This window comes from Oncorhynchus mykiss, chromosome 31 (genome assembly GCF_013265735.2).
Source record: "Oncorhynchus mykiss isolate Arlee chromosome 31, USDA_OmykA_1.1, whole genome shotgun sequence".
In the NCBI taxonomy this organism is placed as follows: Eukaryota; Metazoa; Chordata; class Actinopteri; order Salmoniformes; family Salmonidae; genus Oncorhynchus; species Oncorhynchus mykiss.
Window position 1 is genome coordinate 34394143 of NC_050571.1, and position 13960 is coordinate 34408102.

The 13960-nt window shown below is 44.7% G+C and overlaps 1 protein-coding gene across 1 annotated transcript in view; it reads right to left on the minus strand.

Annotated features, from left to right (window-relative positions):
* Positions 1-302: 302 nt before the first annotated feature.
* LOC110505081 (protocadherin Fat 4) overlaps positions 303-13960 on the minus strand; it is a 98278-nt gene continuing 84620 nt past the window's right edge. The window contains exons 10-17 of the mRNA XM_021584041.2: positions 13116-13220; positions 12536-12843; positions 10173-10258; positions 9444-9623; positions 8927-9051; positions 8601-8818; positions 6997-7258; positions 303-5819 (exon numbers count right to left, since the gene is read on the minus strand). Coding sequence (XP_021439716.2) covers positions 3919-5819; positions 6997-7258; positions 8601-8818; positions 8927-9051; positions 9444-9623; positions 10173-10258; positions 12536-12843; positions 13116-13220 — 3185 coding nt within the window. The 3' untranslated portion in view covers positions 303-3918. The remainder of the gene's footprint in view (positions 5820-6996; positions 7259-8600; positions 8819-8926; positions 9052-9443; positions 9624-10172; positions 10259-12535; positions 12844-13115; positions 13221-13960) is intronic.

A 13960-nucleotide genomic window follows, 5' to 3' on the forward strand; every position in this document is an offset into this window, starting at 1 on the left:
GTTTAATTGCAAAAAGCTATATATCCATTTTCAGGAAATGTTGGTAAATGAGCTTTTATTGTTTAAATAACCTCACTTTCTAATCGTGGCAATGGTGTTGTTCAATGACAGACATGTATTAGTTTGAAACGTATCACTAGATCATTTCATTTCAGAGAGATAAATAATCTATGTTTTGTTGCAAAACGCTACATATATGCCCTCACTCTGAGACATGTTTTGCACTTATAGTTTTGACATAGTCAGACAAATAGTCACATTTTTAACAAAGACCGGTACAAATGATACATTTGTGACGTCAATATTTTAACAAAATAATTTATTTAAATGAATCAATGCAGTAATATGAGTTATGTATGTAAAAGTATACAGGAAACAAACATTCCATTCCAGCTAAGCAATGTATACAGCATATAGCGTTCTGCAACAAAATCCATTTTAATACACATTCAAAATCTAGGAATTAAAAATCTGAGAACAGTAATATATTTCACAGACAAAACAGGTACCCAAAAGCAATCATTTCTGATAATAAAACAAACAAATGTGAAAAGTGAATGGATATAGCATTTTGGAACTAAACTCTTCGTATGATGTTCCAGTCAGTAGATTATCCTCTTGCGCTTTAACTACATGCAAGATAGGCAGGCCACTTCCCAGAATAGATTTTAGGATCAGCCAACAACTCTGAGTCTTGTTAGTGAATAAGGCTGATGTTCCTCTGACAATGCTTTTAATTAAAAGCCACATCATTTAAGCCTAAGGAAAGCTGTTATAGTTTCATCGTGCCTCATGACGCCGGAGTCTTAGGAATAATCAATCTTTATAAACAAGCTCTGGGAGGATTTTGAACGAACTGGATGATTTAAGAAAGTCAATAATATTGCCACACCACATCCTCTTATAAACATTGAGGACAAGTCAAAGTAAACAGAGTAGATCAAAACCATTGTAATGGCAATTTCATTCGATGACACTTGTGGATTTTAAAATAGTGAAGCATTTTAACGGCAGTTTTATTTCGATGACACTTGTTGACTTTAAAATGGTTTCGCTCACCACTAAGCTGCATGGGAAATTGCCTCTAGCTCCTTTCGCGCCTTCAGTCAAGACAAAAAAAGTTTTGGCACGGGGAGATACAGAACATCAGGAACGCCTTGTTGGCATCTCCGTCATTATCACTCGCTTGGAAAACAATTTGTTCCAATTTTAACTTGACACGTTGATAACTTCATGTGGCGAACGTTGATAACTTCATGTGGCGAACGTTGATAACTTAAGTCACCCTGCACTGCTAAACTAACAAATGTAATCATGTGAAGTTGTGCTTGACTAGGGGCCTCTACTAAATCTGTATCTCTGAAGCGTTACGGATTGCGCCTTAGAAATGTAAAGGTCATTTCAGATTGAGCCGACATATATATATCGCTTACTGTGAACGCGGCCTCCGCTAACGCGGAAATTCAGCCGTAAAGCCCAATTGACATTGAAAGTCAATGTTCCCGCGGACACGGCATTCACAGTAAACGCTGCATTCGTCACCTCAATCGGAAATTATCTTTCACATTTCTGTCACGAAATCTGTAACGCGTGTTAAGCGTTGGAGAGACCCCCTAATTTTCAATCACGCTGTAACGCCGAACTTCTGCGATACGGATTGAATAAAGCCCTACGAGTGTTTGTCCATTTGACTCCATTGAAATAACATTAACGGTGTTTATCCAGTGTTCTATCTTATGTTCCTCAGAAATATACGGTATACACTGTAGCAATTCCATTTCATAACCAGCTAGTGGCAATTATTACGATAAGACAATTCAACAACACAATTTTGTCAACTTTTCAACTACAACAAATCCTTCTACGACAAGTATACAGTGTCTACCCATTTCTCTAGTTTTATTTAGTAGGACAATACTCCCTTAATGCAGCCCTGTTTCCCTCTCACCTATAGGCGTTTGTCTCCCTTTCTAATTCACATATAGTTGGAGTGCATTGCTACGCAATCTTTGACCCCTCTATTCAATTTGATACCCTGACATGCCAGTCTCACAAACAGTAAAGAGAGAGAGATGCTGTGAGGTTCATTTTGAATTAATCTTCTCTTGTATTTACTCCAGGTTCTTTTTCACGTGTTGTCATTGTCATTATGCGTGTTATTATTATTTCAGCATCAGCATGGTACAGCATTCCCAAGCAGGCTTCGTCAACATTGGCCTCGGCAGGACTGAACCTCTCCAGGAGCCCACAGTAATCCACCAGATTTGAGTTGTCACTCCTCGCTTGTTTCCATGGCCTCTCTCTCTCTCTCTCTTTCTCGATGACAGAGAAGATAAGCATGTTGCATACCGGATCACCAGGCTACGAAAAAAATGGTTCTGCTGAATAAGCCAGATGTAAATAATTGTTGAAAGCAATACAAGGGCCCTGCGTCGCAAAGTCCGCTGGATGTTGTGCTTGGCTGCCAGCACCGTGGCTCAGTTTCATTTAGGTACTCAATGGCCTTTTGAAATGTTTTGTTCAATTCAGCCCACAACAGGCTTAGAGTCCTTAGAGTATAAAATACCTTACTACCCACATTATTGAGCTGCTATATAAGCTCAAAGGTTCCTATTTTAAGTTTGCGTTATTTTTAGACAGCCCCCATAGGATTGCAGTGAGATTGCTTACCGCATGGTGTGCTCACCTTGTATTGAAAGAGACCCTTTAAATAAATACTTTTTATTCTGTTATTGGCTTTTTACATTTACAAAGCATGTTATAGTTTTATCAAAAGTGGAAAATATTGATGTTACATACGTAACAAATGTAAAAAATAAGTCTTCGATCTTACTTTCCCTGAAAGTAAGAACATACACTCGAGCAGGTGAACATATCCATAAAACACTGCTTAAGTCACTTAAGTTAATAAAACAGTACAAAAAGTAGAAACCATACATTTAAAAAGAATGGACAAAAACACTGACAACTATAACTTCCATGATTTCCCATGAATAAAAAAAATGTACACAAGTTCATAGTCTTAGTAGGGCGGGGTCATGTCAAGACCGGATGGATCAGCTAGCCTTGTCCAAACCTTTTGGCTGGTCGAATAACACTCCAGCTCGGAGGATTGTGACCCAGACTATTCACCCCAGAACCTTCCCACCCCCAGCCAACAGAACCAACAGTAACCTCCCCATTCTCCATCCTCAAATGTCGGTAAGGCAGGGACTTGATTAATCTTAGGTCTTGGAGTGCTTAGCCGGTCATCTGTGAGCACATACAGCCAGAGAAAGTGGTTACTTGTGCTCGTGTCATAACATCGGCAGGCCTCGATTACCGTGCGAACAAAGTGGTGCGCTCATTTTCGCACCTAGGGCTGTATCTTGATGCTTACAGGTGCAGTGGGATCAAAACACACATGCTTCCTTTTAAAAATGAGAATCGGGACAAAAAAAAAAAGACCCCGGCTGGGTTTCTATTGCTATGGCCTTTGGAATTTCTCCTGCAAAGTGTTTCAACGTTATCGCTTATCTCTCACAATGAATGTAACAGAAGTCTTGCAAAGGAGTGGCATTATTGGTAATACAGACCAGAAACATTTTGATTAAGATAAAATGGAGCTTTGCAGTACCTAAATTGAATTCAGACACAGGCTCTTTGTTCCAACCATTTGGTGTTAATGTATTTCGCATAATGACGCCTTAAAGAGATGAATGATTGTACAGTTACAGTATGAGGTCTGGAAAGGACTGGTAAACTCTTCCAGGAGGTTTACACTCCGTTCGAAGTAATATTACAGGTGTCCCTTTCTGCCTTACTGCACAAAGACATTCATGGAGACTGCTAGTCCAATGTTCTCTTCTTCTTATATACATTGTCTTAGTTTGTCTTTCAGAGAACATACCATATTGTACGGGATTGTAATAAATAGTCTTATACATATTGCTCGGCCTCCCCTTCATTCAGAATGGTCACTGACCCGTCCCCACTGTTCATCTCAATGTCCATCTCTTTTGCAGCTGCGTTCTCCGGCAACAGGGCCAGGTCCTTGAACACATCCACGTAATGGCCGAAGCCGGGGCCCCAGTTCAACAGGTTGTCCCAGTTGAAGCCCCCAGCTTGCTGGCCCAGTTTGTGGGGCAAAGTGTAATGGTCCGTCATCGGCGCCTGTGCAGCGGGCCCGCCCTCGGCCCACCGGCTAGAGTAACGCCTTTGCTTGAGTCGCCCACCGTAGTCCTCATCGTCGGCGTCCGACTCGTTGACCTGCGACAGCTTGGGAACCCTGGAGCTGTAGGCCACGGGCTTCTCCCGGTCGTACTCCATCTCGGAGCAGGTGAAGGAGTCGTGCGAGTCACTCTCAGATGATGACTCTGGGGGGGCGGGGATGCCGTCGGCCGGGTTGCGGACCCGCGACATGGGCCTCCGGCAGTCCTCCTCGGATGAGGAGCGGCCGTGGTCGGCGCTGCAGATGCTGGGGTTGCGGGGCCGCGGCGTGTTGAGCCGCTCCACCTCCTCGATGGACAGCCCCACAGGGGGTCCAGTCTCCAGAGGGATCTGCTCAATGGGCTGCTTGAGCCGGCTGCTCGGCCGGGAGCCGTGGCCCGCCATGGTCTGGGGGCTCTTGCTGCGGCGGCCCAGCCGGGTGGCGTAGTTGAACATGGCACCCGGCTGGCCTATCTCGTTGTGGTGCAGGTCCAGGGGGCTTCCATCCCGGCGGGCCAGGTTCAGCTCCCTAGTGGGGGTGTTGCGGTAGAAGGACGAGGGCTTGGTGAAGGGAGCCGGGCTGTGCCTGGAGAGGGGGTTGGGTGTGGGGCAGGCTGAGTGGCTGAGAGGGGTGGACCTCAGGGCCTGGCTGTACTGGGGCTGGTAGTTGTAGCTCGTGGCCCCCAAGGGCAGGGGAGACTGTCTGGCGAAGCCCAGAGGGCTGTGTCTCTGGATGGAGAACTTGGGCGTGTGGCTGCGGAACTGCTTGTAATGCTGAATGATGTCGGCGTCGGACGGGGCGATGCTGCTGGCATTGTCTATGTCATAGTGTTCGATATCTGCCTCAGGCATCTGGCAAGGGGCACACGGGGCGCTGGGGATGGTCTCGTTGTTGTGGGGGATGTCTGTCTCGTCATAGATCAGGTAGGGGTTCTCCCTCTCGATGATGTCTGGCTTGGGGTTGCCCTCAGGCTGCTTCCTCACAGTCATGTCGTCGCCGTACGGCGGGATGTTATCTGGGTCGTCAAACGCCACGTTCTCGCTCCCTTTCTTCTTCTTCTTCTTCTTCTTCTTCTCCTTGGGCTGCTTCTCCTCCTTTGGCACGTTGGTCTTGTTGCGGCCCTTGCAGTGGTTGCAGAGGATCAGACTGAGCACCACCAGGGCCAGGGCTGTGGCACAGCTGCCCACAATGGCCGGTACCGCCCAGATGGGCAAGGTCAGCTCCGTGGCCGTGGGGCTTGGGCTGCAGATGAAGCCGCCGTTGTTGGCTGTCTTGCAGAGTGTACCCTGAGGGCACTGAACCCCCAGGCACGCCACCAGGGTCTCGCAGGTCTTGCCAGTGTAGAATTCAGAGCAGACGCAGGTGTAACTAGAGTGGGGGCCAGGGACGCAGCTCCCTCGGTTCTGGCAGGGGTTCGAGGCGCATTCGCCGGGCGGGAGGCACTGGTAGGTGTACCACTGGTTGACGCACATCAGGCCGTCCCAGCATGGGCTGCTCTCACACAGGTTGGGCCCTCTGCAGCCAATCTTGACGGCTGGGCTGGTCTTGGAGATGGTGACAGTGCTGTGATCTCCGCTGAAGGGAAGATTTTCCCCATTGTACTTCACATAGGCCAGGCAGCCGTCAAAGCCTGTGGGAAGAATGGGGAGAGGAAGAGGTGTTCAAAAAACAGGAAGCACTCCTGGACGACTATTAAGACAACACAGTTATAATTTCTGAATGAAGTTTGAGCGCTTTTCAGATTGTGCCAAGTGGCTGGGATCGCCAACTTGTAAACAGGAACTGAAAGCTATAATCAGAACTGGAGGAATTTTGTTTAGTCGGCAAATTGGTTAAGCATCGGCCAAAATCTCAATGAAATGTCCTCATGGAAAACACCTCGACAAATCACATTCTCAAACACGTAAATAAATCGTTGGCAACTCTGAGAGAAGCCAAATAATTATTTTCAAAAACATAGGAGGTGGATGCCAGACAATCTTCAGACCTTGTATCGCTTCAAGACATCCATCTGGAAGAAATGTTTTGGTGACTAATTCAAACCTTCGCTTTCATTTTGCTTCACAAAGTTCCCTCACAGATGTAAACACATGTTTATTGAATTTATCCCATTTTGTTCTATTCATTAGATCCTTACTAGTTGAATGCACACCAGACCACAAATGCTTCTACATGCATATTAAGCGAGGGTCAGTTCCTATTTGGTGTAGTGTGGCCCCAAGAAACCGGGACCAGATAATCTTTGTGCTAGGCAAGTCAGCCTGCCATAGGCATGCACGTTTATTTTGAAGTATATCTTTACCTTATTGTGTGAAAGAGGCCAACAAATCAATAAAATTGCTTTTTTTTTTCATTTTCTTTCATTTTCTTTCCATTAAAAGTCTGAAATGTACAGTGGTGTATCCCTTCCCCCTGGAAGCCCTCTCGTTCACCCTATCCAAACTATTTTCAAGTCCGAAAACATTTGATATGTGACATCTGATCTGATTTAGATCTAATCCAAGACAAGATTCCATGGCAATAACATGAAAACATGAAAGCATCAAAGGCAGGGCTCCCCACCTAATCAAACTACTTTCACATTAGCTATTGTCTAGAAATGATCTGTAAAAGAGAGCAACATTAACTCTCTTCTACAATTTGTCCAATGTCAAATAAAACACAATTTACACTTGCTCCAGAGAGCAGGACTGCAACATCACCTAATATGGTCTGATTCAACAGAAGACCTTATATTAATTGAAAAAGGTATCTACCATTCACATACTGTATGACAATAACAGAAACTTCACACATCACCACCTCACCTGATGCAATTTTCTGCTGGGTGGGCCCAGAGGGGACTCCACCGAGGGACATGGTCAGGACGTTGAGACCCCCGAAGTCCTGCGTGGGGTGCTGGATGAGCTTGAGGAGTGCCCCGTCCACGTGGAGGGAGGTTGAAGAGCCGTTCTTGAAGACCTGCAGGACGTGCCACTGGCCATCTGATAGGACCATCTCTCCCAGGGTCCTCTCCACCTTACCCCCCACACCAGCATCAGATATGTAGTGGACATTGCCGTTCTTCAGCTGGGAGGGAAAAAGACAGAGACTGAGTTAGATGGATGGACAGATATGCAGACGTGGACAGACGGATGGATTGGACAGACGGATGGACACAGACAGACAGGAATGCAGGCCCGGCAGACAGACTGATACTGTATTATACATGTTTGTTGAGAAGGAAAGAGTGGAGAAATGTGATAAGCATGATGATGTGATTGTATGCTCTGATAATTCCCAACTCAGAGATGTTGTTGATGTTTTGTTTCAGTTGGAGAGCTGTTCTTGTTTTGTAATACTAATAATCTATTTAATTTACAGTATCGTTATTATACCTGTTACGTTGATTGAAAACACATTTTCCTTTACAACAACGACTCTTGCAGTGCAGAGGTAAAGGTTGCATATGCCAAATACCAGTAAACCAGCTATTATTATGATGATCATATTAGGCATGCAGGAACTTTCATACTATTACCTTCAATATGCATAAACTATATCCATACGAAACAGAGTGAATCATATAGAAGTAATTAATCAAAATGACAGTGTGCCAGGCATTGTATATGGTAATCTCATATATTTCAGCCTAAAGTGGAAAAGTAACCTCTTTTGCCTCCCCTTCAAAGAAACAAAACATCAGCAATGGTATGTAGCTTCAGGAAGAATTGATTTTAAAGGCCCACGACGAAAATCTGGAAATGGAAAAAAATAAAATCACACGAGCCAAAAACACAGGAAACGAGATCTGGAGAACCAATTTAACTTATCTCTTTTACATCACGTTATTTATACCCTATGCATATATTTTTTTTTGGGGGGGGGGTCAAGCAGTACATTCAATATTGTTTTTTGGGCCGTATAGTAGTAATGGTAGGGGGGATTCTGGGGGGACACGCACTGCACCGGAAAACACAACCAGAGAGACCCGGTGTGTCCTAGAGGGAAGGGAAGCGGACTGGGGGAAAAAGGAAAAGGATGAATAAGAGCTTGGGCCCTCGGACAGCTGCCCCGGATCAGTCAAAGCCTTGAACTCTATATCAGCAGAATGAAGGAGCGTATATGTAAGGGTAATGAGAGGAGGTGATAAAGACACAGATCCCCTTATAGCTTTGACTCAGGGGGTGGGGGTTAAAAGGGAGGATTGTGCATACGTGTGACATGTTTAAGTGTGGACCGAGTGGCAGATGGAGAAACAGACACAAATGAACGCGTGTGAGTGACAAATCTAAGTATAGAAGAATGGTTTGGGAAAAGCAAAACAGACAAACACATTAGCACTAGAAGCGCATCTCTGCATGCATACAGTATTTGTACTGTGTGTGGCTTGTTACCCGATAGGGTTTCGCTCTGTGGAGACTTCCTTTACCTTGATGGTGGTGTAGTTGCTGCTCTCCTGGATGTGGAGCAGGGTGCCACTCTTGCTGCGGGTGCGGAACTTAACCTTGAGGCTGCTGGGCCCAGAGAGGTCAGAGGTCAAGCCCATGAGGCTCTGGCGCAGCAGGATGTCCCGTTTGGGGCTCTGGCGCATGGCGTAGTCAAGGCGTCCAGTCCCATCCAGTGAGAGAGCCGTGTCGGCCGTGATGTCTATGAAAGAATGAAAAGCACAAGTCAAAGGAAATGATACCATCTGCCTTCTGAGTGATGGTCAAATTCAGAAGTGTATGACAAAATTCCCCTCCAAATTATTCGTACATTTCTCGCAGTATTTTCCGGTGAAGCCCTCCATGCATTTGCACTGCTGCCAGGACCAGTAGTCAATGCAGGTGCCCCCGTGTCTGCAGAGGTTGGCTGTGCAGGCTCCCTCCAGTCTGGGACATCTACAAACAAACAGACAGTCAGACAGGCACACACAAGTCTGCCCCCCTGGTGGACAGCCGGCCCTCAATAGGACACGGCAGATGAGATTCCCACAATACAAAAAAAACATAAAAGATCCAGGGAATTAGCATATTAAAAGATCTATCCTCGCCATTATTCACAACCAACTAAGAGAAAGAATTTCCATTCTACGATTACTATTTCCAAAAACTGTACATCTGCTATTTATATCAAAGATGGCTCTTCAGCTGTTCTTGAGGGTTGAGAGCTTCAGAGAATGACCAGATATCCTGCTGGGAGAGTTTGGGGTTTTAGGGGGATTGAGAGGGATGGAGGGGGTGTAGGGAAAGACAGAAAAGAAGAAGAGAAGGAGGGAGGGAGGGAACCAGACCTGTCAAGGATGTCATGAGATACCAGGGCCTGACTGGGCTCCAGCGGGCGGCCGTTGACAGCAAACTCCATGATGCAGCCCACAAAGTCGTGGGTGGCAACCTGGCCGCGGCGGTGAAGGACGGGCTCTACTGACCTGACGCCTCCCACCGAGAGCCTGTTGGGCCCAACGTCTAGGATCCTGCGAGAAGGAGAAGGAGAAGCCGCTGGAGGTCAGCACCTCTCACAATGACAATGACCTTCCCGGACCATTCCTCATCTGCCAGATCGCTCGCACAGAGTCTCGCATACACCCCCCCCCCCCCCCCCCCCCCGGGTCCAGACGGCCTTTCACTCTGGGCCTCTCACAATGCTAAACGGTACAAGTGATGTCCATGTACGTGTTTACATACACTATGATTTACACTAGGCTAGCTGGATATGCAAGGGTTCATTGAGAACAGTCAAGGTGATGGATGTGCCCACAGATTGTTCCATTCTTTGCAGAGATTTGAGATATTGCTGCATTGTTTAGATAGTGACTAATGATGATATTTGCATACATTGAAGGTGGTAAGCCACTCTGAAAGTAAACAGCTTCAAATGGAATTCTGTTTTTCTCTCTCATTACTATAGATACAGTATACTATGAACATTTGCATTTGGAAATAAATACTTCCTCTATACCCAAATTCTCTTCTGTGTGTACTCTGCCAGGGTGTGTGCTAAGCTCTACTTTATGTGTTCTTACCAGTCAGTATGCACAGCCACGTTGCTCACAGCACAGTAGCCTGGCTCCTGATCGTCTCCACACAGGTCGACTGTCAGGGACGCAGCCTGCATGACGAGGGGAGCAGACACACACACACACACACACGTTATTCTCCTTGGACTGTACAGTACATATACTGTAGTAGCACACAACAAATCACCACACACGTTGTTCCTTCCTGATAGTTGTACCAGCTCAGACGGTCATATCTTACTCAGACGAGCACTCCAGTTTACAGATAACTACATGACTGATTTTGTACGTCACAATCAATGTCGTTTGATAGCATACTGTATTTGAAACCATCATTATGAAGATGGGAGGTACAGTAGACTTAAATATTAATCTGAGAATCCCTAAGATATGACTTTCACCCTTAACCAATGCTAATAATTGTTCTACTTTCCCTATGTGTCTCTGAAGCTTGACTGATGTGGAAAAAAAAGAGGTGGCAAGAGAAATGGAAAGTGTGTGAACGAGTTGAAAAACCATGACCGCATGCTCCACCTACACCAGGATCTTAGGTAAACACGGAGCGGCCTGCTTGGAGCGTGAGCACAAATCATCCAAGAGATGGCGGAGAGCGTGACCCCTCCCCTTCTCGGTCTCCTGAGGTAATTGCTAACACAGAAACGTTTTACGAAGCGAAAAAGCAACAAGGGAAACAAGAGTAATTTGTCTCTGGGCTTTGTCGCTATTGTTGAAGGGCTAGACCTACACGTCAGAGCCAGATGGGCATTTTATTAATGCCTTTCTCTCAGATCAAAGTCCCTGCAGCCAAACCGCAGCATACACACACTGTCAAGTGTCTCACACGATTGGAAAAAAAAAAAAATAACTACCAGGAGCATTATTTTTGTTTGGTTAACTTGGAAGAAGGTAAATGAAACAGGGTTAACAAAATCAGTGATGTCACTGAACAGCATCATTTTCTCATGACCAACCTTCTAGATGACAAATCCAGAAAGATGGCTGCTGTTGAACACTACAGAAACATGCCATTGTCTACAGAAACACACTATTGTTGGATTATTTGTGTGAAAAGGTCAAGTTTAACACTTGTTGAGGAGGAAAACAACAGAATGTAGATGCTAAAGGGTGTAAACCAGTTGTAGATTTTTTTTATGTGAGGCCTAAAACCACTCTCATTCATGACAAGACAAACAGAAATAAGGCAAAAATAGCCTTGAGAAGAATGAGACCACAATTGTTGCAGTTAAATTGAGACAGGACTGTATAACAAATGTAAACTACATTAGTGTTCTTAACTTAGTGGTCATACTATTCTCATTGCCATTGCTGTAATAATAAAGCTATAATAACAGAGTAAAAACAATTAAACAATGCTTGTTGGGGTGCCGATTTCAGTAGGGTGATCTAAAATATGCTTCTCATATAAACAACAGTGTCCTTGACTCTCGGTGCGTCATACATTACTACGAACGGTGTCTGGTTTTCATCTGCTCAGAATCCAAAAGTGGAGGATCTGAAAAAAAAAAAGGCCTTCACGGGACAACCTCAATGACCCACATCACCTTCTCCAATCACACTGATCAGGTTCGTTTTACACCGCCTCAGGGACTTGGCACTTCAGGCACGAAACGTGCCCGCTCTGCTTCCATTCTTCTAGCTCGGCTAAGAGCCTCAACATGGTCATTCCTCAACCTACGCGTAATATTTGCAGTGCAGTAAGGGCAGCATCGCATTTCTCAATGCATGTTGTGTACCTTGCCATTCTGTCACACCTTTCCATTCTGTCACTCTGCACATCTCAACGCGGACAATTTAACGATTTTACCAGTTTCCTATGAAATCCCAGTGCAGGGTGAGAAATGACAGATCTGATGTCCAGCAGGAGACTTACATTATAAAACTTTGGACAGGCTGCTGATTTTTTTCTCTCCCCGCCATTGAGAAACTGGCAGAGAAATGACTAGATTCAAATACAAGGAGTTTCAGTGTCTGACGCTATTCTGGAGGTTATATTGTAAATCACAACAAGCAATCAAATATAATTACAAACTGTGAAAACCCTATACAGAACTACCACTGTGTGGGCAGTTTAATTATCATCTTTTGGTGCAAAGAAAGACGACGAGGCCAAATGTGGACGCTGCTCTCGGCTATAAAAACCCAGGAGGTCATAACTGCTATTGAATCATAAACTAATCTGCTATGTACATCTGGTGGCTTTAGGATTTTCCCCTCTACATTTTTGCAATTAAGGTCCCATCAAACCATTAAAACTTACAATAAAATATATTTTCCCAACCGTTTATGGTGCAAAAACAAATAAAGACAGCTTGGTACAGCCATATACATAACATAGAAATGACTCTCACCATTCCAGCTCTCCTTGCAATAACCGTGTGGAACTGTCCATCTGCAACCTTTATCATGGTCATTAATTTATAGGTCCCGCTACCCAAGTTAAACGAGAAGCGCATCTGTCCCTCAAAGATCTCCAGAGCCAAGAATTCCGCCTTGTCTCCGGTCTGGTTGTCATGGTTGTACATGAGGAGAGCGTTGCTCTTCAGTGTGGCAAACTTGATGTAGATGTAGTTATTGTTGGGATCCAGGCTAGGAAACTCCATGTAGGACAGCTCCTCAAAGCCGTAGCTGTTGAGTTCACAGTGTTTTCCAAAGACCCCTGAGGACGAAAGGAATGAATACAAATCAAACAGGGAAGTCATGAATAATTCACCATGCTGCATCTACTAAATCAGCACATAGCTAGGAATCTGTTGCCATCTGCCATCATAGGCTAACGCTAATCATGCTAAGAAGAGAGAAACAGTTCAACAACATGTGAATAAATGTGACATGGAGACACAATAAATGACAATGGGGATAGCAACAGTCATTTTTGCCAATCCAGATAGTTTTCAATCATCTAGCAGTTGCCCCTACGTTAATACTCACCAAATGGACAATGACAGTAATATCCATCCACTCTGTTCTGGCAGGAGCCGCCATTAAAACATGGGTTACACTCACAGTGATTGATGATGGAATCACACATTTTGCCTGGGTTCACAAAACAACACAAATTCAAATGAACGAGGTGGGGTTGACAAAGGAAAATGTGGGGGGGGGGGAACTTAAAATCACAGGGGGTCTATGCTATTGTAAACGTAAGGATAATCTATTTGAAACTTAGATGAGTGAAAAAGTAATACATTGGGAGATTATATATATAGATTTGACAACTATAGCCTCTTCATTGGATCTCTGGGGCCAAGAGACACGATGAAAATATGATGACTTAAGGAAAAACAATATTAATAGACACAGACAGAACAAGGTATGCAAGGGGCGAGACTGACAATGACCTGCAGCGTCATGTATTTTTAGGTACTGACTCCTGCAACATGAGACAAATAGTTTAAAGGAGATACATTCTTTCACCACAACCAGGCAGGGAAAACAGGAAGTGTGGAGTTCAACGTGAGGGCATGCAAACTACTGTATGTCAATAGGTGCAATTCTTCAGGAGGGCCATTTGTCTTGATGAAACGCAAAAGGTTTGTGGTCATTTGTTAAGGTCATTGTGAAAAAAAGGCAAAACATCTGCTGTTGATCATTGGAAATGTCTTTCAGCAACTACAGCCAGCAGCTGACCAAACAGACATGATTCAAACTACTGCTCTCGTTTTGCTTCTCCATGTGCTCTCCCTTCACTAAGAGTAATATTACTTTATTCATCATATCATCAACTTAGCATTACATTCAAGCAGGGAGGGGGTGATTTACACAGTGGCTAGTAC